At 38.6% G+C, this 24,130-nt stretch overlaps 1 protein-coding gene across 1 annotated transcript; it reads right to left on the reverse strand.

Annotated features, from left to right (window-relative positions):
* Window positions 1–408: 408 nt before the first annotated feature.
* On the reverse strand, window positions 409–22,975 carry SMC2 (structural maintenance of chromosomes 2). Its single transcript, XM_052701408.1, has 25 exons — window positions 22,869–22,975; window positions 22,160–22,405; window positions 21,121–21,270; window positions 20,347–20,469; window positions 19,367–19,405; window positions 19,114–19,224; window positions 18,882–18,926; window positions 18,186–18,419; window positions 17,266–17,415; window positions 16,427–16,660; window positions 12,943–13,102; window positions 12,310–12,424; window positions 11,409–11,547; window positions 11,104–11,223; window positions 10,623–10,827; window positions 9,936–10,071; window positions 7,785–7,909; window positions 6,804–6,997; window positions 6,391–6,534; window positions 5,953–6,147; window positions 5,184–5,384; window positions 4,306–4,422; window positions 3,242–3,402; window positions 1,812–1,959; window positions 409–925 (listed from the first exon to the last, which is right to left on the reverse strand). The coding sequence occupies exons 2-25, from the start codon at window positions 22,325–22,327 to the stop codon at window positions 773–775; spliced, it is 3,567 nt and encodes a 1,188-aa protein (XP_052557368.1). The 5' UTR covers window positions 22,328–22,405; window positions 22,869–22,975; the 3' UTR covers window positions 409–772.
* Window positions 22,976–24,130: the final 1,155 nt, after the last annotated feature.

The following is a 24,130-nucleotide window of genomic DNA, read 5'->3' on the forward strand; positions in this document are numbered from 1 at the left end:
TGGCTCTGCTTGGTCAGCTCATCAGCCACAACTCCATTCACCAATCTTAGCTTAGCATGGTCAAATCTGCAGCTGTCGATTCAACACCCCATCCTAACTTTCCTTAATTCAACAGCATGCCCACATCAAGAAGGGAGCCTTGCTGCTGAGTGAGGGTCTGCTGCCTGTGGGCTCTGGGTGCTGCGAGCAAAGATGTGGACCTTGGGATTTTATACTAGAGGGAAGACCACAATAAAATGTTGGTATGGGTTGAGTCTGTCCCTACAATCAAGGGATGGGGCGTGTTAAAACTAAAACTAACTATGCCTTATTGGGTGAAAAACAGCAAAGAAAAAAAGAAAGGAAAAGTTTTCTGTTTAAAATTTATTAGAATCATTAGCAACTAAAGCTAATTAAAACCAAAAGCAACTAAAAATGAGCAGTTAAAATGCTACACACCATACTTCTCTCAAATAAGTAGCTTACACAGCTTAAAGCTTACACTAACTTACATAAACATACAGCACTTTAACTGACAAAAGCTGAATGCAGTATCTCAGTTTGCAACAGGTTTTCTGAAAACTATAAACGCTGCAAGCTTCATTCATCACACCTCTCTCACAGAAAGGCTCCAGTTCAGCCATGAACTGAAGCTATTAAAAAAGCTAAAAACAATGACTTACTAAAAAGAATCAAGATAAAAATAATGATTTTCTTTTTTAAAAAGGTGATTCTCGGGCCTCCTATTATCAAGGAACACAGAATGCTTGAGTCATCATTACTGTGTTGTTTGTTACTCAGCTTTGTTGTTGCCGGTCTCATTCAGTGGCTGCTTTTTTTTTAACTGGCAGTGTCTTGAAACTGTGGATATACCATCAACAAACTTGGTTCTGTAGAGGACATTGGCGTTGTTAAACATTCCATCCTTCAAAGACACCACAAGGAACTACAACAAAACAGAAAGTGTGAAGTAAATGCTACAGTCCAAATAAAGATTAAAAAAAATAAGAAACACTTCAAAAAAGAGGATTACTTTTAATTCACTTAGGTATTATCTTACTGATACTGCTTGTGTGTATATATATATATATATATATATATTTTTTTTTTTTCCCACTGAAAGCCTCATAGAACATGCTGGGTTAATGCACACCATCATTTTTTGTGTTTATGAAGTTTACATGCTTGGTCTACTCAGTGCAGGATGGCTGGCACATCCTGTCCTGCTGTAGCACCACAATAAAATACGACCTTTCTTGATCATTGACCATTGGGAAAATGTTGCCCTGAATTTTTCTAAGAATGCAGGATTATTCATGCACTAAAGCTGCAACTCAAATTGCTTTACAATACCACTAGCAACAGCTGTTCCTCTCTTCTCTACCATAATTTGGAAAGGTGATGTTTACCAGCAAGTAAACATACTACTTTTCATTCAGAAGAATATGTTCCTTCAGTTCTGTGGGTGGACAGGTCACAGTAACCCCAGGATCCTTTCCACAAGCACTCACACTATTTTACATTTTTCATTTTAGATTGAAGAACTCTGTCAAGAAAACAAGAACAAACAAACAAACCCTGGTATGTGGGCTATGTCTCTAATTGGCTGTACACAGACCATCCTCCTTGTCAGTACCTGCTTTTCTTAACCAGTGCAGCAACTGCTTATATGAAGAGGTAATACTTAAAAGTTTCAGCTGCCAAGCCATAAGCCAAATCCAGCTGAAATGACTCAGAAATAAAATCGTTCTGCAGTTCAGAATGCCCAGGAGATGGCTGTCTCTGAAAAGAACAAAGCTGAATAAATAGTCACAGTAGTTTCAAGAGCATACCTGGGACTGCTTGAAATGAGCATGAAGCATCTGTCCAATATTCTGGGTATGAGAAAGGTCAAGAGCAGCATCCACTTCATCCAAGATGTAAATTGGAGCAGGTTTGAAGAGAAGGATGGCTAAGATCAAGGACAAGGCCACCAGTGATCTAATACAAAGAATAAGGAAGCTATATTTTATGCTTTTGTTTGAGACTTCCACTTATTACAGCAATCATCTGGTAGTACTAAAATGTTCTCTGAGAAGCAGATTCATGCTGTGAGTTTTGGGGAGAGAGAAACAAGAACAGCTGCTGCCACAACTTTTCACTAAGAAATGTGGAGCCTTTTGCTAGAAACAGTATTGTTAATTATTCTACTGGCAAATCAGGTTGGCTGGGTTATGATTAATCTCTCTTCCAGAGGACATTTTTTGCTCCTCTACAGCAAGAGTTGCTCTAAGGAAAGAACTGTTCTGATGCTGGATGAAGTAGGCCACCCAAGAAAGGATGAAAAGGCAGAAGCATCTGATTTTTATTGTTTGTTTTTTGCCTCATTATTTTAATATTAATGAAGGATCTTGGGCTGTCTTGTCCTCTGAACTGGAGGACCATGACTCAGGGAACAGTTACATTCTGTTTGTGGTGACTGAAATTGTAAGGGAGGGATTGTATCAGCTCCGTGTTCTTAAGTCCATGGGCCAAGATTCCCCATGGCTCAGTTTGAAGGCCAGTGCTGTTCAGCACTTTTGTCATCTCAGCAAGTCTGCTGGTGATCAGTGGCTCAGCATCAGCCAGTGATCTGCCTGACAGCCAGCAGGGCAAACTGCATTGTAGGGTGCACAGCCAGTCAAGGAGCTGGTTCTCTCACTAGATGCAGTGGTAGTGTGGCCTCGCTTCAAGACACTATGTGCATTTCTGGGCTGCATCATACAAAGCACCTAAGGGTTCTTGAATCTGTTTCAAAGTGTTACAGTAAATGGGATTTCATCAGGTTGGGAGTCATCCATAACAGTCATTTGCCATTTCTCCCAGGTGTTCCTGCAGTGCAGGCCCTGTTTGGCTCAGTTGCTTCCCTAGAGTAATATTCTACTGCTTTCCCCCACTGACTGCAACTCGAAGGCTGGAGCACGCCGTGTCAGCAGTACCTCAGTACTGCTTAGCGACTGCAGTTTTTCCATCATACCTTTTTTGTCACTCCTTTGTGTTACAAAATTTTGTTGTTATATGCTAAGCGCTGCCTTCTTTGAAGTCAGGTTCCCCTTTGAGGGAAACTGAACTGATCATTCTTTAGATATGAAGCCAGGATGGAAGAAGACAGTCTACTGTGGAAACAGCTCGAAAGCATAACTGGTTATGTGTAAAGTTGTGATTGGTTAGAGAGACCAATCACATCCACAACTGCAATGGAAAAGAAGACAACAACCAAAAACACATCCACAGTTTTACCAACCTTTGACCTCCACTAAGTTCCGTTAAGTTTTCCTTCCAGATGTTTCCTAAGCCAACCCTGAACTCCAGACCATCCAGGATATTTTGCTTTTTAGATGGAACTAACATGGCTTTGGCTCCTGGTAGAAGCATCGAGAAGATGGAACCAAAGTCTTTGTTCACCTAGAAGTGGCACCAGGAAAGGTCCATGAGCGTGATTTGAGTCAGAAGCACAGTTATAAAAACTTAGTGATGGGCAACACGATGCTCTAGGCTTCTTCATCAACTTCATTCAATGAATTCTCATGTCTTAAAGTTTAGAACATAGAGTATTTTATTTCAGCTATACTGAAATCGAAGCAAGCCTAGCAAAGTACACAGGACAATTTAGACAAAGTTAGTTGGATAAAACAGACACTCCTTTCATTACCTAAGGGGACCCTACAAGAAAGGTAGAAGGGGAATCTTTATCAGGGGGCAAAGTGATAAGATGATAGATATTGTAGTTGTTATTTTTAAATGAAAGAGGGGAGATTTAAATTAGACAGGTGAGAAATTTCTTACAGCAAGGCTGGTGAGGCACTGGAACAGGTGGCCCAGAGAAGCTGCAAATGCTTCCTCTCTGGATGTGCTCAAGGCCAGGCTGGGTGGGGTTTTGAGCAATCTGGTCTAGGGGTGTCCCTGCCCACATTAGGATGGTGTGAAATTAAATGATCTTTAAGGTCCATTCCAACCCAAACCATTCTGTGGCTCTGTGCAAAACAGTCTATTTAAGAGGCAATGGCATCTGTATGTCAGTAGCTTAACTTTTATTTTCGTGGGCACTAAAAGAAAAAGGTAGTTCTGCAAATTTGACTGTCTCCACAGTTCGCAGAGAATTCATGCTCCACCCTCAAAAGTAAGTTAAATAGAAGAAATGGAAGTTTCTGCTCCATACTTTAAATATTTAAATAGGCATAGGAGATCAGTTCTAGAAAGAAACAAGTTTTTTTCATACAAATAAGCAAAGCAGTGAACTAAAGTGAATCTGATCCCCAAGAAAAAAATACAGGCTGAAGTGCTAAGATTAGATTTCAAATGACATACCTTTTCCCAAGCAATGTGTAAAGCTTTATTTTTCTTTCGGTCGAGCTCTTCAATAGTTGCAAGAATTTTTACCTTGTCATTCTCTACAATTCTCTTTTTCTTCATTAAGTCATTATACTGATGCAAGAAGAAAAGTTATTTCAGTGAACAAAGCACAGAACAGTGGGAGTGTAATTAAGAAACACAAAATTAGTCACAAGATTGAAATCCAAAGCATTTGTTCAGCTGTATGCTGGATGTAAATTTTAGGGTGTTGTTTGCAAATTAAAGCATTAGAATTTTCAGCATCTGGCAAAGGTGAAAAATCAGCACTACTCCACAAGTTGCATTCTGATTAAAAGTTAACCATGGCTCCATTTATCTTTCTGTGCAGGAAAGGATACTTCTGAAGGCAGACATGAAGAACAGGACAATTCTAATTAAGAAGCAGTATTTGAAACATTAGGTCAGTGAATCAGTCCTGAGACAAAACTGGAACATCCTCAGGATACACACGAATCTAAGACAACCCTGGAACACCTTCAAGCTATCTTGCTTCTTTTTCTTGATCCACAGCCTTTGACGAAGTTGTGATACTTAGTCAGATATGCCAACAGATACAAAGCCTGCCCAGTGCTACTGCTGCCAGCTTAGCAAGGGCTGTGGTAGGAAGTGTTGAAATTAGCCATAGCTTTGTTATGTGTAACTTATTTTACTAGCACACAATAAGTAGTTCAAAATATAAAACTAATATGATCTAACAAAAAGCAGGTATATCAAGAAGATTATACTTTGGTGTACTTAGGAACAGAATATATGAAAATATATATTAAGTCACATCACAAATACAATATACCCAAGATGCTCAATTTCTAAAGGTTAAAATTTGGAATGCTTACCCTTTCCTCTGCCTCAGAAAGCAAATTCATAGCTCTCATGTTCAATGACTTCTCCAGCTTCTCTTTTTTTGTCTGCAGCTTCTGCAGCTTCTGACCTGCTTCTTTAGGATTGCTGGCTTCAAAGTCATAAGTTGTGTCTGGCTGGCCAAAAAGCTCTTTTTCTGAAGCTATCCACTTATACTCTTTTAGCAGTTTGTCCAACTGTACACAAGAAGACATGCTGATGCTTTAGTTTATTTTTAAAATTCTGAATTAAAACAGAACAACAAAACCCAACCTGCTACTGTCCTAAAATCACTCTAAAGTATCAGTTATTTCATTCCAGGATAACACAGGTGGATCCCTTCACCTTGCTTCATGCTATATCCACGACCACAGGGGGATTGAGATTTTGGGGGAAGTTTCATGTATGCTCTTCCATGTAACTTGGAACATATTTTCATGTATCTGGACTAAGCCATTGTTGCCGAGTATCTGGATTAGATTCTCTAATTGGTTACCCAGATTATCCATAACATCAGAATGTTTTTGTGGTTTTTTTTTTCCCATTGATCACCTTATTTGACATATTTTCTATGAATCCATAATGATCTGTTACAATTCCCAGTTTCCAGTCCTCCTCTTTCACATAAAGAGGTGCCAAGTAAAACAGTGCTTATTATTTTAAAAAAAAAAAAAAAAAAAAAAAAGGAGGCCATTTCCTTTGCACAAAGCAAAGGAAATAATCACTTGGCCACAAGATGCAAAGAAGAACACAATTATGAAATACCGTGGAAGAGGCATCAGCAGTCTCTTGTTGATACTTGCTGATGTCATGTTCTAACGCATTCATGTTGAGCTGCAGTTCATTATTTTGCTCTCTGTATTTCTCCATCTCTGCAGATTTGGCTTTGATAACTTTAGTTCGCTCTGCCATTAATCCCTTTTGCTTGATCAGCTCATTCTCCGCGTTCTTTAGAGATTCCTGTTAAGAAAATCAGACAGCTAGTAACTTCTTACAAAAGCAGGTGTTACGGAGTTGGGAGTAGCAGAAAAAATCAACACATAGTAATAAAGCAAAAAAACCCACCCAACTCCTGTTAAAGCTAAGGCTAAATAATTCAGTGCTGCCAAGAGAATCCAAATGGCAAAAAAAATACACAATGCAATTTAAGCTTTAAGAGATCCTCAGTAACATCAAAACTGATAATATAGTATTCCCTCTTACCCTTGTCTTAAATGCTTCGGCTGCCAAAGCATCAACTTGCTCCTGGAAGGACACGATTGCTTGTTGTGCCGCCTCACTCTGTTGCTTATATGAGGCTTGTTCTTGTTTCAGCTGTTCAACTTCCAGAACTAATGCTTCAACTTCCTAGAAAGATGTTTTAAGATTTGTTATGGTTATACTTCAGTGGAAAGAATTGACATTTAATTTGATAGAGTAAATATTGCAGAAGATAATACAACACTTGCTCTTCTGTTGAATGGAGCAAAACCACAAAAGTATCACAAATTTCTACATGTCAGTAACTACAAAGAAATATTTAAGTTGTGAAGTTGATGGGATTGAAACTTCAGAATAAAACTGACTTCTGGAAACACTTGTAGCACTGAGAAAATAGCAATAGAGGTGAGATTTACCTGCTGCTTTTCTTTCATTTTTCTGCTTGAATCATCTGCTTTCTTCTTGGCGCTATTTAGTTTCTGCTGGGCATTTTTTATTTCCTGCTCACGTTCTGCTTCTGCATTTTTCATTTTATTCTCTAATGCCTTATACTCTTCTTCAGCTTTCTTCTGGCTCTCTTCAGTTTTCTTTAATGTCTCTTCACACTCCGCTGAATCAAAAGTACAGTACTAAGATTGAACAGTGCTCTTATCCTTAAGCTTAAATACTGGCCTCTCTCTGGAATAAAAATCAGACTCTACTACAAAAAAAAAACCAAAACACAGCTGGCTGTTTTTTGCCATTACTGAAGTCAGCTATTTCAGTAATTCCTGAGACACTGATACCAGTTATTTGCAGGGCACCAAACAGAAAACCAATCATTAAAATTAACATGAAAAAGGGGCAAACAGATGAACAAGAAGTAAACCATGGAACAGCCATCTAGTCAGATACAACTTAATCCTTCACATACAATATACACATGCATTATTATTTCAGTCCATTTTTTTCTCTCACTGTTTTCCTTACCACTGCATTTGATTTCTTTTACACTTTTCCCTAGCTACATAAACAGTACTTATTTCCATTGTTTTATCATTCAGATTATTTATACTGCTAACCCACATTGTCTCCTGAAAAAGATGGCTTGAAAAAAAAAAAATCACACAAATATAGGACTAAATGCATTTTATAATGTTGGTACAAAGCCATTTTTTCTTTTACTCTGAAGCATGTATGTGGAATCCTTAACAAGGACACAACCTTCAGAAAGGCACAAAAAACATTATCTGAGCCCCATACCTGTGTTTGCCAGCTATGATTCTAGGACATACTCCAAAATATAAAACAAATATTTTCAAAGCTATTTTTTCCCTTGGCTGTTTGCTTCTCAACTGTCAACTGTCTTTCTCTGCAATTAGCTTTTAACTGCAAGATAAAAAACACATTTGTCTCACCAATAGTTTTCTTCAGAGCAAGCAGGTCTTCCTGTTGTTTGTGATAAGCACTTTGCTGAATCTTAGTTTGCAGTAGCTCTGCCTCTTCAGACTTCATCTCCCACTGCTGCTTCAGATGCTGGTACCTTTGAAGGCAGTAACGATATATGCTGATATAATGAGGGGTACCCAGCATTTCAGTTTCAAGTTGAAATAAGCAGATACAGAAATGCTTATATTCCCACTCCAAAGTGACAACTATAAGTGACAACAATTACAACTATGAAACAAATGAGCTTACATTTTATAGGAGACTAACAGAGCTTTACAAAAATAGAGGTGTGTAAATATATAAATTCAAATGTGCCTAAAAGCAATTGTGAAGTCTGTAGAAAAGTAGCTTATGCATTTAACTCATAGTTATGAAGCCCTGAGAATATATACTAAAAACAAACAAATGCAACACAGAGGTTGGAAACAAATCAGAGCTCATGTTTTTCCAGACAGTAAAGTAAGAAAATCATTGAACAAAACAACAAGAAGTAAAACTCGTTTCTTCCTTTTGGTTACATTTTTGGAAATCTGTTATGACTTAAAACAATCTGAAAAATAATTCCAGCTGGCAGATACCATAGTGCCCTACGCTACCTTCTCATGGGATTTTTTTTAGAACTAAATGTAGATTTTTATTCTATTTTTAAAAGCACAACCAGTAAGAAGGAATTGCTTAAAATTCAAACATACTTTTAAGATTATTTAACTTAAATCCTTACAGCAGTATCACTTGAATATTCATTCTCCTTTAGGATCTTTATATTTCCTTGGGAGAATAATAAGAACTACCACAAACTGAAATTCTTGATGGGTGTCACAAGATAAGGAAAATAAGCAGGAAGAGATGGAAATCATGGTGCAGTTAGCAAACTCTGACCTAATTGCTGTCAGAGAAAGGTAGTGCAACAACTGGAATATTACAACTGAAGGCTACAAGCTTTTTAGCTTTAAAAAGCTTTACAAGCTTTTTAGGAGGGACAGTTAGGACAAAAGTTGCCCTCCACATTAAGAAGTGGAGAGACTGTTAGGAGCTGCCTAAGAAACATCCATGACCAGATTGAGAGCATGTGGGGTAAAATTACAGAGCAGACCAGTAAGGTACAGCTGGTGGTCAGGGTCTACTACAGCCCTTTGACCAAGGGGAGCATGTTGATGAAGCCTTCCTGCTTCAGTCACAAGTGGTGTGCTCCCAGGCTCTTATCTTGATGGGGATCTTAACCATCCAGATATCCGCTGTTTGCAGTGGACTGCAAACAACCCAGGAGATTCCTCAAATCCGTTGAGAATAAATTCCTGTTTCAGGTATTGGATAGATCAACCAGAGGTGAAGAGTTTCTCAACCCGGTTCATCAGCACAGAGGAGCTCATTAAAGAGGTTAAGATCAAAGCCAGTCTGGGCTGTACTGACCATCACTAGACAAGTTTGTGATCCTGAGGAGTATGGATCTAGCAAAGAGAAGAGTTGGCACTCAAGTTCAGGAGAACTAACGTCCAGCCATGTAAGGAATTATGGGATGAGATCACCCAGGGAACTGTTCCTAGGGACATAGGAACAGATCAGAGCTGGCAGCTCTTTAAGGTTTACTTTCTGAGAGCACAAGAGCTCTCCAATTTGCAAGCATAAGTGATCAAGCAGAAGAGGAAGGAAAGCAGCACAGCTGAGGAAAGGCTTGCTGGTCAAACTGAGGGAAAAGAAGGAAAGCAGAGATGTCTGGCCTGAGAATAATACAGGAATCATCTGGACACATAGGGATGGGATCCAGATGAAACTAAACCTGGCAAGGGACATGAAAAATAACATGAAGAGGTTCTACAGATATATTGATCAGAAGAGACAGGCCAAAGAGAGCGTACCCTTTTTAATAAATGATAAGGGAGAACTGGCAACAAGATGCATGGAGACAGCTGAGGTACTCAAAGAGCCCTCTGCCTTAGTCTTCACTGCCAGTCTGGCTTCCCATGTCTCTCACATGCCTGAACATCTAGGTCCTAGGTCACCATGCAGGTCCCTCTGTCATTGCACCTTTGTTGTAATATCTTTCCCATCATACTGATCTGTCCAACTGCTTATGGTGACATAAGAGAAATAACAAGACATTTTTACAATGCAAACCTTACTTTTCAGCCGCATTCTTTAAGTTTGCCAGCTCTTTCTCTACAGCTTCAAGTTGAGACTTCTTTATTTTGACTTTGTCTTCAGCTTCTCTCATTGTTTTAAGTTTAGACAATATAGGTGTAATATTTGAGCTTGCACCTGTCCAGAGAAAAAACAGACCAAAGTTGGAATTGGAATTATATTCAATCTAATTGGAATTATATTCAGCTCTGGCAAATGGTGAATTGTAAATGTTGGCTATGATGCAGGTTTAACTCATGATTTGTTTTCATTGCAAAACAGAAAAACAGCTAAGCAACCATTCTCAATGGAGAGACTACAAATTAATTTTGTGAAATCAACCAACTTCACATGATATCATGTATTAATTTACCTCAAATTAATTATGAAATACTCCAAAAAATGCTTGAATTCAAAGCATTCTTTCCAACCTCTTCAGGAGGGTTCAATAGCCAAATAAGGTCTAAGTATCTAATATATAAACTATATTATACTAATATTTTATTGTTTTTTTCCAAGTCTAATTGTAGTCTTACTCCAGTGTACAACCACCAAACCTTTTCTCAGAGATGATGTTATCTCAAGTACGAGTTTAAACAAAAATGCCTCTTTCCATTTTTAAAAATGTGCAAAGCAGTAAACAAATCAACAAAAACACAATTACTATATGAATAAGAAACAGTAATTGCCTCCACTAAGGGTTCCCTGGGGGTCAAATATATCTCCTTGAAGTGTAACTGCTTTCCTCATTATTCTTTTGTCAAAGGTCACTTTCTTAGCGTTAGCCATACTGCTACAGACCAGTGTTGTCCCAAAGACATATTCCATTGCCTTCTGCAGTTCAGAATTATAATCAATAAGAGAAATGGCTATATGTACTTCATGATGACCAATCTGGAAATAAAGTGAAATGCAATTAGTATGCCTTAAGTTACAAGAATCTTATCTCAATAATTTTTTAAAGTCATAATTGCATTTTAAAACATAATTTCAATTAATAGCAACACAATTAAAATCCATCTGAATATTGGATAGCACAGGGATAGACAGAGGAAAAAAATTAAGAAACTCTCAAACCATACAGAAATAGTAAGGCTGTTATATTATGCTAAAAACAAACAAACAAACAAACAACAGCATACAGTAAAAATACAGTATTTATTTACATACCAGATTTTTGGCCAAGGAGATAATCTCATCTCCAATACACTTGGCTGAAATTTTGCTTAGTGGAATGATGGTGTACCGATGCTTTAGTTGACCCTTCTCTAAAATCTTTTTGCCAGTAGCCTAAAATGAGAAAAGCTACCTTTCAGAGTATATCCAATACTAAGACAATACGGCATCCCAACAGCACCATTTCATCAACAGTATCTGTGTATGACACTTCTGACTTAATTTAAGTAGGTCCCTGGGCCCAATCACCTCTTAGGCATCAAGTCACTAAGCACATGCTTGCGTAGTGACACACGTACCTCTGTGTCCACAACAATGTTATAGAGCTTTCCCCCAGCCACTGCTTCTAGGGCTCTTGATGTGGCTACGTCTTTCACGGTGATAAGAGTTACAACAAGGCCCTTCACATGGTTCGGATTCCAATTTTTTTCTGGATTTCTTAGAAAAACAAAATCAGTTGTGATAACTACATGCTTGGTTCTCTTCCTGACATCTTCAAAGACTATCTTAGAAATTACTATTGTTTACAATGGTAGAAGAAACTCTAATTCTATTAGACAAAATAAACAGGAAATTATTAGTTTAACTACTTCACAGCAAGAGACTTTCCAGAAAAACGTCAGTTGCAAAGCCAGTAGAAGAGTGTCCTTCCTGACTTCAGTATGATTTGTTCACACAGTTCTCAGTGATTATAGTCAGGCTCCTATTATTAGCACAGCTATAGGAATATACTCAGGTTGATTTTACGTAAGAGAACAAATTCGAGGATACACATATTTGGTGGAGATGGACACAACATTGACTTCCACAGAGCAAGTTTACTCACAGACCTCAGGCAGGTCTGAAAATTAATAACATTTTTGCAGGTTAGACTGTTGGATTACTATATTTTCAGCTACTGAGCTTGACTTACAGCTTGCAGCACCATGTTATAAAGCTTCTAAATTCACATTACATTGATAAGGTTGTATTTCAAGAATGACTGTATCCTCTCCACTTCTGAACATGAATTCAGCTAGTATTTCCTGACTTTACTAACCCGTTCACTTGCCTCAGATAAGAGAATCATTATTCACCGACTGTATAAAAAAAACAACTGCCAAGGAATAGATGGAATAATTTTTATAGTCTCATAATTCATGCATAAAATGCACCAAACACCACTTTAAAATGTATTTCAAGATGACACTGAGATCTTACTTGTATTCAAACCGTAGATGAGGATGCTTTGCTATTATACTTTCACACAATTCTGTCAGAGAACTGATTTCAGAACTCAGTTTCTTTTTTGCTAGGTGGGCTTTTTGTTCAGCTTCTAGAGTCAAAAACAAAGAGCATAAAAACATACAGAGTATAGAAACATGTTAATTTGAGAATCAGTATTGTGTTCTGTTTATACACATGCATGTGGAGCAGCTAATTGAAAAAACTTGTAAAATTATTTTAAAATTTCAATTTTAGACAAATTAACACTTTAACAAAATCAAATACACAGAGCAGAAAGTGTAATGTTACTCCCTAAATATGAGTTGAAATGAATTCAGGATCGTCAATTTACACTTTTGTGCATCTTCTGCAACAAGAAACAATCTTTAAGAAGTTTTAAACTGGGAAGAAAGGGAAGAAACAAGGAAGCTAGTCAGTCCTTTAAGTTTGAGCTTTATAAGTATTGGCTCACAGTATTTAAAACTGAATAATTTCAAAGTACTTCTTCTGCAAATTTCACCAGGTAAATATATTCATGGCTGAAAACAATATACTTATTTTTTCTATTCCTTCTATATTGCTTTCCACATCCCCATAAAATTATGCACCAAAAGTCTGTATAAAAACCTTCGTATTTCAGATTTTTCATTTGATCTTGTAGTTTCTCTTTAGTTTTTCTGATAGCTTCTAATGCCTCCTGGTCTTCCTTGTAGCTTCCATCCATCTTTTTAACTTCAGCTTGTTTTGTTTTTAGCTCCTGCTGAGTATATTTCAGCTTCATTTGGGCCTGTAAGGAATAAGAAACCATGAACCAGATGGTATTTAGAGAGAATCTTTGAGTACAGATTTAGAACATATGCACTAACCAGGTTCTTCCTTCATTTGTAAAAATGCCCTCTGTTTGCAAGAATGGCAAATAGCAGCCTTGGCCCTTAAAACTAAAGACGTGGGTGACAAAAGCATAAAATGTGTCACAGGGGGGTTTCTGGGTGCCAGCACTCTTGTTCTGTGTGTGCTGATGAGACGCACCTGTCTCAAGAGAGGAAATATTTGACTGGCCTGTAACCTGGTGTGACCGATTGAGAGAGCTTCAAACTAAGATGGGCCAGAGAGAGAGGCTGCATTAGGAACACTGGGGCACACCAAGGGATGGTGCAGCATTACCTGAGGGTGGCAATGCCAATGGGAACACCTATGCTGCTCCAAGTAGCATAGTGAGTTCTGGAACACAGAAGAAATGCCTATATACCAATGCAGGCAGCACATGGAATAAACAGGGGAAAATGAAATATGTGACCCTGGCCCAGATGCATGATATCGTAGATATCTGTGAAATTTGGTGGGATGAGTCCCAAGACTGGAGTGTTGAGACAAAGGGTTACTGACGGTTCAGAACCAGCAAGGTGGAGATGATGTGCTTTACATATAGAGAATTGGTTGAACCTCCAGGATCAGTCACCCCCTCACAGGAGACTTTAAATTCCCAGACAATCCAGGAATATCACGCTAGCACAACAAACAAGCTTGGAAAATTCCTGAAACATGATGAAGATAACTTCCCATTGCAAGTTTTGAGTGAGCCAACTAGGAAAGGTGCCCTCCTAGATGCGTTGTTTGAGGTATAGCCAGCATGGGCTCACCAAGAAAAAGCATGGAGCCAGGGAGCTGGATGCAACAATCCTTGTGGCTCCCATCTACATGGGATATTCAATCACTGTGTATTGTTCTACGGTAAGATCACCTGCTTGGTGGGCAAAGGGAAGGCAGTGGATGTAATCTTTCTGGATTTCAGTGAAGCCTTTGATACTGTTCCTCACAGTACTCTTCTGAACAAAGTGCCAATGATAAGATGCGAGTGCTGTTCAGCATTTTTATCAGTGATCTGGATGCAGGGGCAGAAGGCATCTGAGCAAGTCTGTTGGTGATAGTGAACTAGGAGGAGCTGTTGACTCCCTGGAGGGACAAATGGCCTTGCAGAGAAATCTACATACACTGGACAACCAGCAACAGCACACATTATAAGGAAAATGTTGGGTGCTGTGCCTCGAATGAAGCAATGCTGAACACAGGCACAAACTGGGAGACAAGCAGTTGTAGAGTAACTCTGAAAAAAGAGACAGCAGGCTCAGCATCAGCCAGTGATCTGCCTGACAGCCAGGAGAGCAAACTGCACTGTGAGATGCGTTAACCACAGCAAGCCAAAAAGCTGGTTCTCTCACTAGACATAATGCAGCCTCACTTTGAGGCATTGTGCTTGGTTCTGGGCTGCATCATACAAGAAGGATGTTACAATACTTGAAACTGTCCACCGCAGGGCAACAAAGTTGATAAAACTGCTGGAAGGCATGTGAGTGAAAGCTTGGGAAATCTGGTCTGGGAAAGAAACTTCATTGCTTTCTACAACTTGCTGAGGAAGGGAAGTGGAGAGGGAAGTGAGTCTCTTCTCCATGGCGTCCACGGACAGGATGTGTAGGAACGATACAAGGCTGCACTAGGGGAGGTTCAGACAGGACATCAGGAAGCATTTATTTACTATGAGCGCACACACTGGAAAAGACTTTCTAGAGAGGTGATTAATACCTCCAACCAGTCAGCAGCCAAGGAGCACTTGGAGAATGCTTCATAATGCTCAATACTGTGCTTTAACTTATGGTTAACCCCAAGAGCGGGTTGGTCTTGAGGGTCTTTGAAGGTCCTTTCCAACTAACCTAGCCCTCAGCAATCAGTCCATCTTGGGACCAGTGCTCTTCAGCATCTTACAGAATGACATTGCACTCTCAGCAAGTTTGCTGAAGACACTAATCTGAATTGGTATGACAGAAGGAAGGGATGTCTTCCAAAGGGACCTGAGCAGGCTTGAAAAGGGGGCCCACATGAGCTGAATGAGGTTCAAGTGCAAGCTGTTGCAATTGGATCATAGCAATCCCTGACACATATATAGACTGGGAAAAGAACTCATTGAGAACAGCTCTCCTGAGAAGAGCTTGGAGGTCCTGGTGGACAAAAGCTGGAGCCAGCAGCCTATGCTTGTAGCTCAGAATGCCAACTGTATCCTGGACTGCATCAAAACAGGAGTAGCAGAAGGGAGAGGATGGTCCTCTTGTACTCTGCCCTTATAAGGTGCAACCTGCAGCACCAGCAGGCCCCAGCACAAAGAAAATGTGGAGCTGTTGGAGCAGGTCCAGAGGAGCCCACAAAGACTGCCAGACAGCTGGAGCACTTCTCCTATGAAGACAGGCTGGGGGAGTTGGGGAGTTGTTTATCCTGGAGAAGAGAAAGCTCCAGGGTGATATCATTTTGGCCTCTCAGTACATAAAAAGTTTATAAGCAGGAGGGAAAAGGGGAAATAGTAATAGAACAAGGGGCAAAAGCTTTAAACTAAAAGATGGGAGATAGATGTTAGGAAGAAATTTTCTGCTCAAGAGGGTGGTGAGGCACAGGCTGCCCAGAGAAGCTGTGGATGCCTCCTTCCTGCAGGCATTCAGGAAGGCCTGAATCATGTGAAGCACTGGAGATTGATGAGCTATGAGGTCTGTTCTATTCCAAGCCTTCCTGTGGGCTGCCATTGTATGAACTACTCTACATACTTGGATACAATAAACGGTATTACCACATACATAGTATCAAAGAGAAGAAACAAACTAAAATATTGTGGGACAGAACCACTTTTGTTACTTTTCCCAGAAGAGTTTTTCTAAAGCCAAAGAAGGTGCGAGTTTATCAACAAAAATTTATATTCCACCATCAAAACAGCCGCAAAAGTTTCCTATCTTAAGAGAGATGTGACATGCTTCAAGTAATAGAGAAATGTAATAGAGTAATGTAACAGAGAAATTCCTCCCAAACTCTCTATTCAGACATGTTTAATTCTACTAGATTAAATACAGAAATGCTTTAATTTCCTTTTCTAAGCTTCTTAATCTATACTTGTCAGTCATCTGTATTATGTCTCTTACTAATTTCTGTACTTCCTCAAGGCAATGTTGAAACTTCCTTATTTTAAAAAGCCTGCCTAATAAAAAAGGCTTACCTTAATGCTTATGCGAAAATACCTTGCACAGATGTTCTACAAATTTTTCCAACAGTGCATCAGGAGAACTCTGACTCTCACCTGTTTAGCCTCCGTTGCTGCTTTGCTAATCTCATTTTTGCAGGTCATCATCTGGTCAGCAAGAGAAGTTCCTTGACCACTGTCATTGCTAGACAGGCCAGCAGATACAGCATTAAAATGCTGTTGTGCTGTGGCTAAAGCTTCTGCATCTTTTTTACTTTCCTCCTGTAAATCATTTAGCTCTTCCTGTATCTTCTTTATTTCCTTTTCCTTTGATGTGAATGCTTTAAATTCCTTTAGCAAAAAACAACAACAATACACCAAACCAATAAGTCCTATTAATTTTAAATTTTGTTGGTAAACCAGATGATGTACAGCTATGATTATTTTCACCAACCAAATTTTGAAAAACTTGTCAGCTTTTTTGATTTCACAATCTGTTTTTACATATTTTAGGTGTGCACTTGCTCAGTGAGGACACTTAACACAACATCTACAGAGAAAAATGAAATAGAGGAAGAAATGATAACTGCACAAGAAGGAAAAACAGCTCTCTGTAAAGTACTTAGTGTTTGTATTTTAAGAGAAATGAATTAAATGTCAAGAATATGAAGCAGATATTTTTCTTTTGAGATTAGCAGGTTTTCTGAATGCAGATGGGATCTCCTCCCAAAATTAAAACGAAGTTGTCAACAGTAGAGCTGGACTTCCTTCATAAATATATCATATTTGTTTTTAGTGGGAGTCTACTACCTGTGCAAATCAAGTAACATCCTTATCATTTGTTTCTATCCTCCTGTTCCCATTTTTTTCCAATCAGCTTTGAGGATAACTCTGCTGTCCCCACTCACTCTGAATTACATCAGTGCTTAGAAGGAAAATCATAAACAAGGATTTACCTCTTGCATGATTTTAATCAATTCTTTATGCCTTTTCTCTTCACTGTTTAAGTTTTGCTTCCTATGATCAAGATCACTGCGGACTTTAGCATCAACTCTTTGGAGTTCCGACAAAGCAACTTCCAGCGAATGTAACTTAGCACCAAATTCCTACAATCAGAAACAATGGAAATTCAATGTGTACAGCTATCCAGTATCTAAGATTCCATCCTCTGTTCGTAGCTATGTAGAGGAGATGCATGTCTGATTGCACGGTTAGACTCTAAGACTCTAAAACAAATGTGATAGAACATCTCTTTCCACAGAAATCCAAAACAATCTGAAGCCACTGCTAGAGCTGAGTTGTAGTTACTGAGAGACACCATCCTTGTTAGGGGAAGTGTAGGAGTTGTGCTTGTACATGAAAAGATGCTGTGGAGTACTTGGTACATAACTAATTTTTCTACCTCTGTAACTGAGGTCACTAGTGATTTTTGTATTTCCCACTTCAAGAGCATTTTGTCTGAAACACAGACAAAAAAACGAAAAAAAAAAAATCAGATAAAGTTTTCCACTGAATACACAGAGTGGAAATATGAGGGAAAAATTTTATCATCTTCAATTACTCAGTCTCACTTCAGTGCCTGAGATTATCGAGATTATTTGGGAATTTATTGAATAGGACTCTGATCCTTGCAGGCTTCTCTCAGCTTGGGATATTTAACAATTTACAGCAATTGAAAATACAGTATTTCAGACATTAAAACTTTATAGAGATCCCATTTATTAAATGGTTAGTAATGAGTAAGCAGTGTATAATCTAAACAATCTGTCACAGGAAGAATCAAATTTAAGTGCATATCATACACAAAAATAATTTTCTTCTCGTGTACTTCCTTCTATTAACACCTTTGGGTGAGCGTATCTGTGTTCTCACTTACCGTATTGTTTTTCTTCTCTGTTTCTTCTATTTGTTGTGCAAGTTCCTTTACCTTCTTCTCATTCTCAGCCACTGATTCCAAAATCTTCTTCTTATTTGTCTGTGCTTCCTTTAAAGCATTAGCAGAGCGATCCTTTATCTCCTCAGCACGGACATACTGAAAAGCCACATGGATGCGTCTTAAATTCTCCACTTCCCGTGTTATTTTCTGGTACTCTAGATATGATGCACGTGCCTGAAAAGGTACAGATCAAAAGAAAATAAGAATTAAAATAGGGTGGAAAAAAAATTAAAGTAGTACTGCTATAGGATGTAATATTCTTATAATATAATATATAGATTATAATATTCAGCATTGTACACTGCAAGCCTTCTTAAGAAAATCTTAGATAAAGCTATACTACTGCAGTTGATTGTGTAACAGAAACTCCGCTTGAGGCAAGTTTAAGAACTAAGACAAGTATTTAACTTCTACGTTTTCTGTTTCTCTCCTTTGCTTCTTTCTTCCTATGTTCCTCTCCCAGATTTCTCCTATCTGCAAACCACACTATATATTTGGATAGATGATAAACTTTTCATCACCTAAAAGATTCTAAAAAGGCTGAAAATACCATGTCTTATTTTCCATATACTAATTCAAGGTAGTAGAAAGTATTTCTTCAGTGCTTTAAAGCCTCTAACCACAAGTATTCCATACCTCTTTCAGTTTCTCTATAGTTGGACTGATCTCTTCAGTTATGACCTGAAACACAAACCAGAACGTTTGTATTCAGATTTTTAAAACTCATGTAGCATTAATACCTACACATACAAACACATAGAGAAATGAAATGGTTTACAAGTAAAAAATGAAACAAAACACACTGTGCTAGTTATTCAGCATCTTTAGCAAATAAAGTATACATTCCATTCCCACATATAGTACCAACCCTTCGAATTTCATCCAGTTTGGCTTCCTTTTTCTCTATGGTTTTATGGGCAGTCATTTTCTTGCATTCATACATCCTGGTACCAGCTGCTTCTTCAATCATAGCTAGAATCTTTAACAAAATAATTTGACAGAATGTTAATGATTTTTATCACATCAAGTTGGTTCAACTCAAAGCAAGTTTAACAAATTATATCTCTGTAACACTTCCTTATCCAGAAAAAAAAAAAAGAAAAAAAATTCAGTTTTCTCACCTCTGTTGGCTTCATATTTAGAACTTTAGTAATTCGCCCCTGGTTAGAAAAAGATAAAAGGAGAATTATGATTGTGTACCATGCTATAGTAGTAAAAAATAAATTAAAACCCACATACTCATTTTATACGCTATATTAAAATTGCTAACCTATTTTATTATTAATTTAGTTTCATTAGTTACTTTGTTCTCAACATTTCAAACAAAAAATAAGTTCCTTCTTCAAGCAGCAAGCTTGAAATGGCCTTTAGAACTTCTACACGCATTCTCCACATTTTTGCTCACATCCAAGTAAAGTGGTACTATGTTTATTTTGTTGTGGCAGTCTTACTGACTGCCTGAGCTCAAATAACTTCCTAATTACAGATTGGCTGCTTGGTAATCTGGCTCATTTGTGAAGGGAGAGGGGAGGGAAGGGGAATAAAATGGCTGCAAAACTGCCAAAAACTTTTTTTTTTTTTTTTTTCTTGTAAATAAATAATTAGGACAACTCCATTTGAAGCAAGTAAATTCTACTACTTTGCTATTCCATGCAAATCTATCAAGGGCTGATTTAGTCCCTCTACTAATGGTTACAAGGATCTTTTCATTTGGTCAGCTCATCTTTTTTCCAACTGGGATTTAAGAAAGCATATACATTAACTCATACTAAATATTGTCTAGCAAAGAATACAGCAAATAAGGAAAAAAATACTCTCTTTCATGATGTAATAGTAAAGGAAACATAATAAAGGAGATCAAAAGGGAAACAAAATTGGCATTAGTTTTAGAAAAAGCCTGCTGTAAGTCCAATGAGGAGATGAAAGAAAGTGAGTGCTAAAAATTCAGTTAGAGTCATGCTGTGCTACTCTAAAAATCTTAGCTACTGGATATTAGATTTTCACTTGAAAGTTGCTTTTCATTAATAAGGAAAAAAATGTTATTCCACAAATTTAGTGCCACTTGTATTCTTTCTGAATTTTAGAAAAGTATGTGTAATACCTGCATAATAAGGAAGTGAGGGTTATTGACATTGAGTCCGACAGAACAAAAGAGATCCTGTACACGATTGTTGGAAGCATTCATACCGTTGATAAGATACTTATTTCTACCCCCAACAACAACCTAGACAAGGAAAAGAAACAGACAAATCAAGTGATTTACAAGAGGCTTGATATAGTGCAAGAAGACAAAATAAATAATTAAGTGCATAAAAAAAGACAGAGCAAATTCCATATACTCCTGCTTTGTGTGCACATACCATACAGAACATAACAATAGATCTTACAGATGTTTCAAACATCTTTGCAGTTTTGCAGCAGAAGCTTTAAATAAGATCAGTTACAGAGGGTAAAGATTTGTTCAAGACTGACAAGAAATTCCCAAACAATGCAGGTTTTCTTATAAAATTTACATGTTTTAGAGACAGAATTTAACATGAAGCTCAGAAATGAAGAAGTCACAAGATAGAAAGTTAGAATTTATTTAGGAACATCATTTTACTGCCAGTATGCTTTTGTGCAGTTCCACAGAAAACATTAGTTGTACACTGCATCTAAATTATCCTAACTTATTTCCCAAATAATTACAACTTTCAATCTAGTACAGTGATTTCACTTCTACACTTTTTGTTAATAACACTGTAGAATCACTGCCACGGTTGCAAAAACTTAAAGACTTTAAAAACCCTATTTTCCTGTTGAAAAGTCACTCTGTTGAGTATAGTAAAAATGAATGAAGTTTTCTAAGCAAATAAATACGTATTTTAGTGCTCACCTGCCTGGTGATGGTGATCTCATCATTATTTTCAAATCCCAGTGGACTATGTTTCTTGTCAGAATTATCAAATGTGATAGACACAGTTGCTTTATTCACTCCAGCTTGCCCATTTTTATAAACTAAATCATGGAGGCTCGAAGCTCGCACCTAAATGTGTGGAACAGATCAATAAACTTTTGAAAGAAATCAAACTGGTGCTGTGTTCTTCTGTTTTGGCAAAATGAATGGATACTGTAGAGGTCTATTTATAATGCTGAAGATTCAGGGGAATGAGGGATACCAGAGCTGCAAGACGCTAGTGCATCATTCAATAGCAGAATGTTCAAGTTTTAGTGAGCTAGAACTTGCCATTTGTTCCCACACGATATTTGATACAAATATAAAGTGGGTGTTTAAAAAAAACCAAAAAGCTAGATTATTAGTTCTGTCACTAGTACCTTCACATACTTAGAAATTTATCATTCCTAATGCAGCGCACTAAAAAGTGTTCCTTGGCTTAACCCAGAGTTAGAATTGGGGAAGAGGAGAGGGAAAACCACCTGAAAGCAAAGGTTCCAATTGGTCATATTTGCGCATGCAATTTTATTTTATTTTCCTAAGCAGCAAATGGGGCACACCTTTTAAATAATAAGTTGTTTCAAGAAACCAGATCATTTTTTTTTTCCCACTGAAGAACATCTTGGTGAAATGTCAAAGACTAAATATAGAAGTGCAGAATTTCGTTACAAGAACACAAATTGGAACCTTCAGCTTCAAAAGAATTTCAGCTTCAGGCTGCTGCCCTTAAGTGGGTATCTTTCAACTAAGTGGTATACTTTGCACTACTGCAGTGTACTGATTATTAATTTAAACTTAACAAGAACAAGCAAAAATGGCAGAAACACAGTTTCACTTACTAAAGAATTCAAGTAAATAAAACCATTTTTTGACAGAAATAACATTTTTTTGGGTCTTCCACAAGAGATTTCTCAGGAGACTAAAAAGAAAGGTTGATGCCATAAGGAAGAGCTTTCTTAAGTTCACCTTCTCTCTTTACCTGAGATAGATTGGAGATGCCCAACAGGAAGCAGATCGAGTCCAAGATGTTGGACTTGCCACTACCATTCAAACCAGTAATGGCATTGAATAATGGATCAAAATCACGGATTTCTGTCCTCTGAGCATAGGATTTAAATCCTTCAAGTACAATTGATTTGATGTACATCTTCTTTAAGCTGTCAAGTGGCCACGTTGGTGCTTCCCTCAGGAGTACAATGAAAGGACTGAACTGTAACTCCTCATGCTTTGAAGGAAAAAACCAAAAACACATACAAAAGAAACAAGTTGTACCGTATGCCTAAGCGCAGCTACACAGAGCAAAAACAGCGCACTTTTAAACAGAAAGTCACGCAGGTCCGCAGATCCAGTAAGCATCCCAACAACCGTATGCACATTATTAACTAGCGTGACTTCACATACCGTTCATCGCTATGGCGATGAGCCCACTCTTGTCGTGACGCTGGTCGTTAAGGCTGTTGTCCCGTGTGGGGCCGGGAGTTGGACTCCATGATCCCCCTTCCAGTTCGGGTTACTCTGTGACTCCAGGACAATTTGGGGGCCAAAATGACGGATGTCTCCCCGTTCACCCACCGCAGATTCCCGCCTACCGCGCTGCAGTCCAGGGATAAACTGCCACGCACCTCAGCCAACACAGCCCCGCGACTGCCCTTTGTCTCCACCGAACCCCCCCGCAGCCCCTCAGGTACCAAGCGAAGGAAGCTCTCGCTGACGGCCGGCAGCCTCCGAGCCCCTCTCGCACTCTCGCCGTAAGCAGAGCTGCGGCAGTAACAAACGTTTGAATTTTGGCGCCGAGAGGAAGCCAAGGACGTTGGAGGAGGTGCCCGCTTATGGCTGCCAAAACCTCTGCCTGACCTAGAGGTCTCGGATTGTCTACTCTACTTCCCCGTGAAGGGAAGAGACACGTTCGATTCACACATTTATTCTTTTCAAATAAAAATATAGCATAGTGAGAAAGTAGAAACTCTGTTTGGCGGGGCGGAAGGCGTCATAAAGTCAGGCGAATATGGAGGGCAGCCCCAGAGGCAGAAGGACACCTGAGCTCCTGCCGGGCGGAAAGGCGCGGCGGGGTCCTCCCAGGTCTGGGCGGGAAAGCACAAAAATGGCGGGTCTCCGCCCTCTGAGAGAAGGGGGGTGGGTATAGTTGGGAGTTTTAGCGTTTGCCTTAGGCTGTGTTCTTTAGGTCCAGGCATTTCGTTGAAGCTGGTGTTACGCTGTGAAAATAGAGCGGTGCGTTGCAGATGGAGTTCTGTATTCCTTTACCAGCTGGGCTTTAGTGTTACCAATGAGGTCGAGGGAGCTGCGCTAGTCAAATGATTTTATTGAGTTATTTATTCAGGTGTTTTTTTTAATCATTTGAAATGATCTCACTTACGGATCTGTTTTAAAGGAAGATCTCTTTGTATCGCTTCAGGAAGTAGATTACCTTTGTCACTGTGTCTGTTTATAAAACATTATTTTGATGGCACTGTTTCTGGCACTCCTGTAATCAGGGAGTGCTGAACCATGTCCTGTCAGCTGATGACATCTGACCACCATACTGAGAAAAGTATATCAAAGTGTCAGGAAAAATTTGACTGATTATGCAACTGTGCTTTCACACTACTGCGTTTATTTGGTGAACTGAAAATCCTACCTAGAGGAAAAGAGAGAAAAAAAAAAAAAGCAAATAAAGAACAACTATTTCTGGTATTGCTGAAGGCTCATTCCAAACAAGCTGAGCTACAGTTTTATTAGGCATCAGAGCAATAAGTACTTTCTGTCCTTAACCAGGGACTTCCCAGAGACAGTAGTATGCTTTGGGGAGATGACTAGCTTGGCAAGAAAATCCAAGATCCATGAATCCTTAGCTGAACTATCTTTGTTACAATACTAGAACTAATGCCCATGGGTCAGAAGGACTCCTGCACAGGTAAAGACAGCTCCCCTGAGAATGCATGGAATCAGTGGT

The sequence above is a fragment of the Tympanuchus pallidicinctus genome, unplaced genomic scaffold (assembly GCF_026119805.1).
Source record: "Tympanuchus pallidicinctus isolate F22 unplaced genomic scaffold, pur_lepc_1.0 scaffold4, whole genome shotgun sequence".
Classification (NCBI taxonomy): domain Eukaryota; kingdom Metazoa; phylum Chordata; class Aves; order Galliformes; family Phasianidae; genus Tympanuchus; species Tympanuchus pallidicinctus.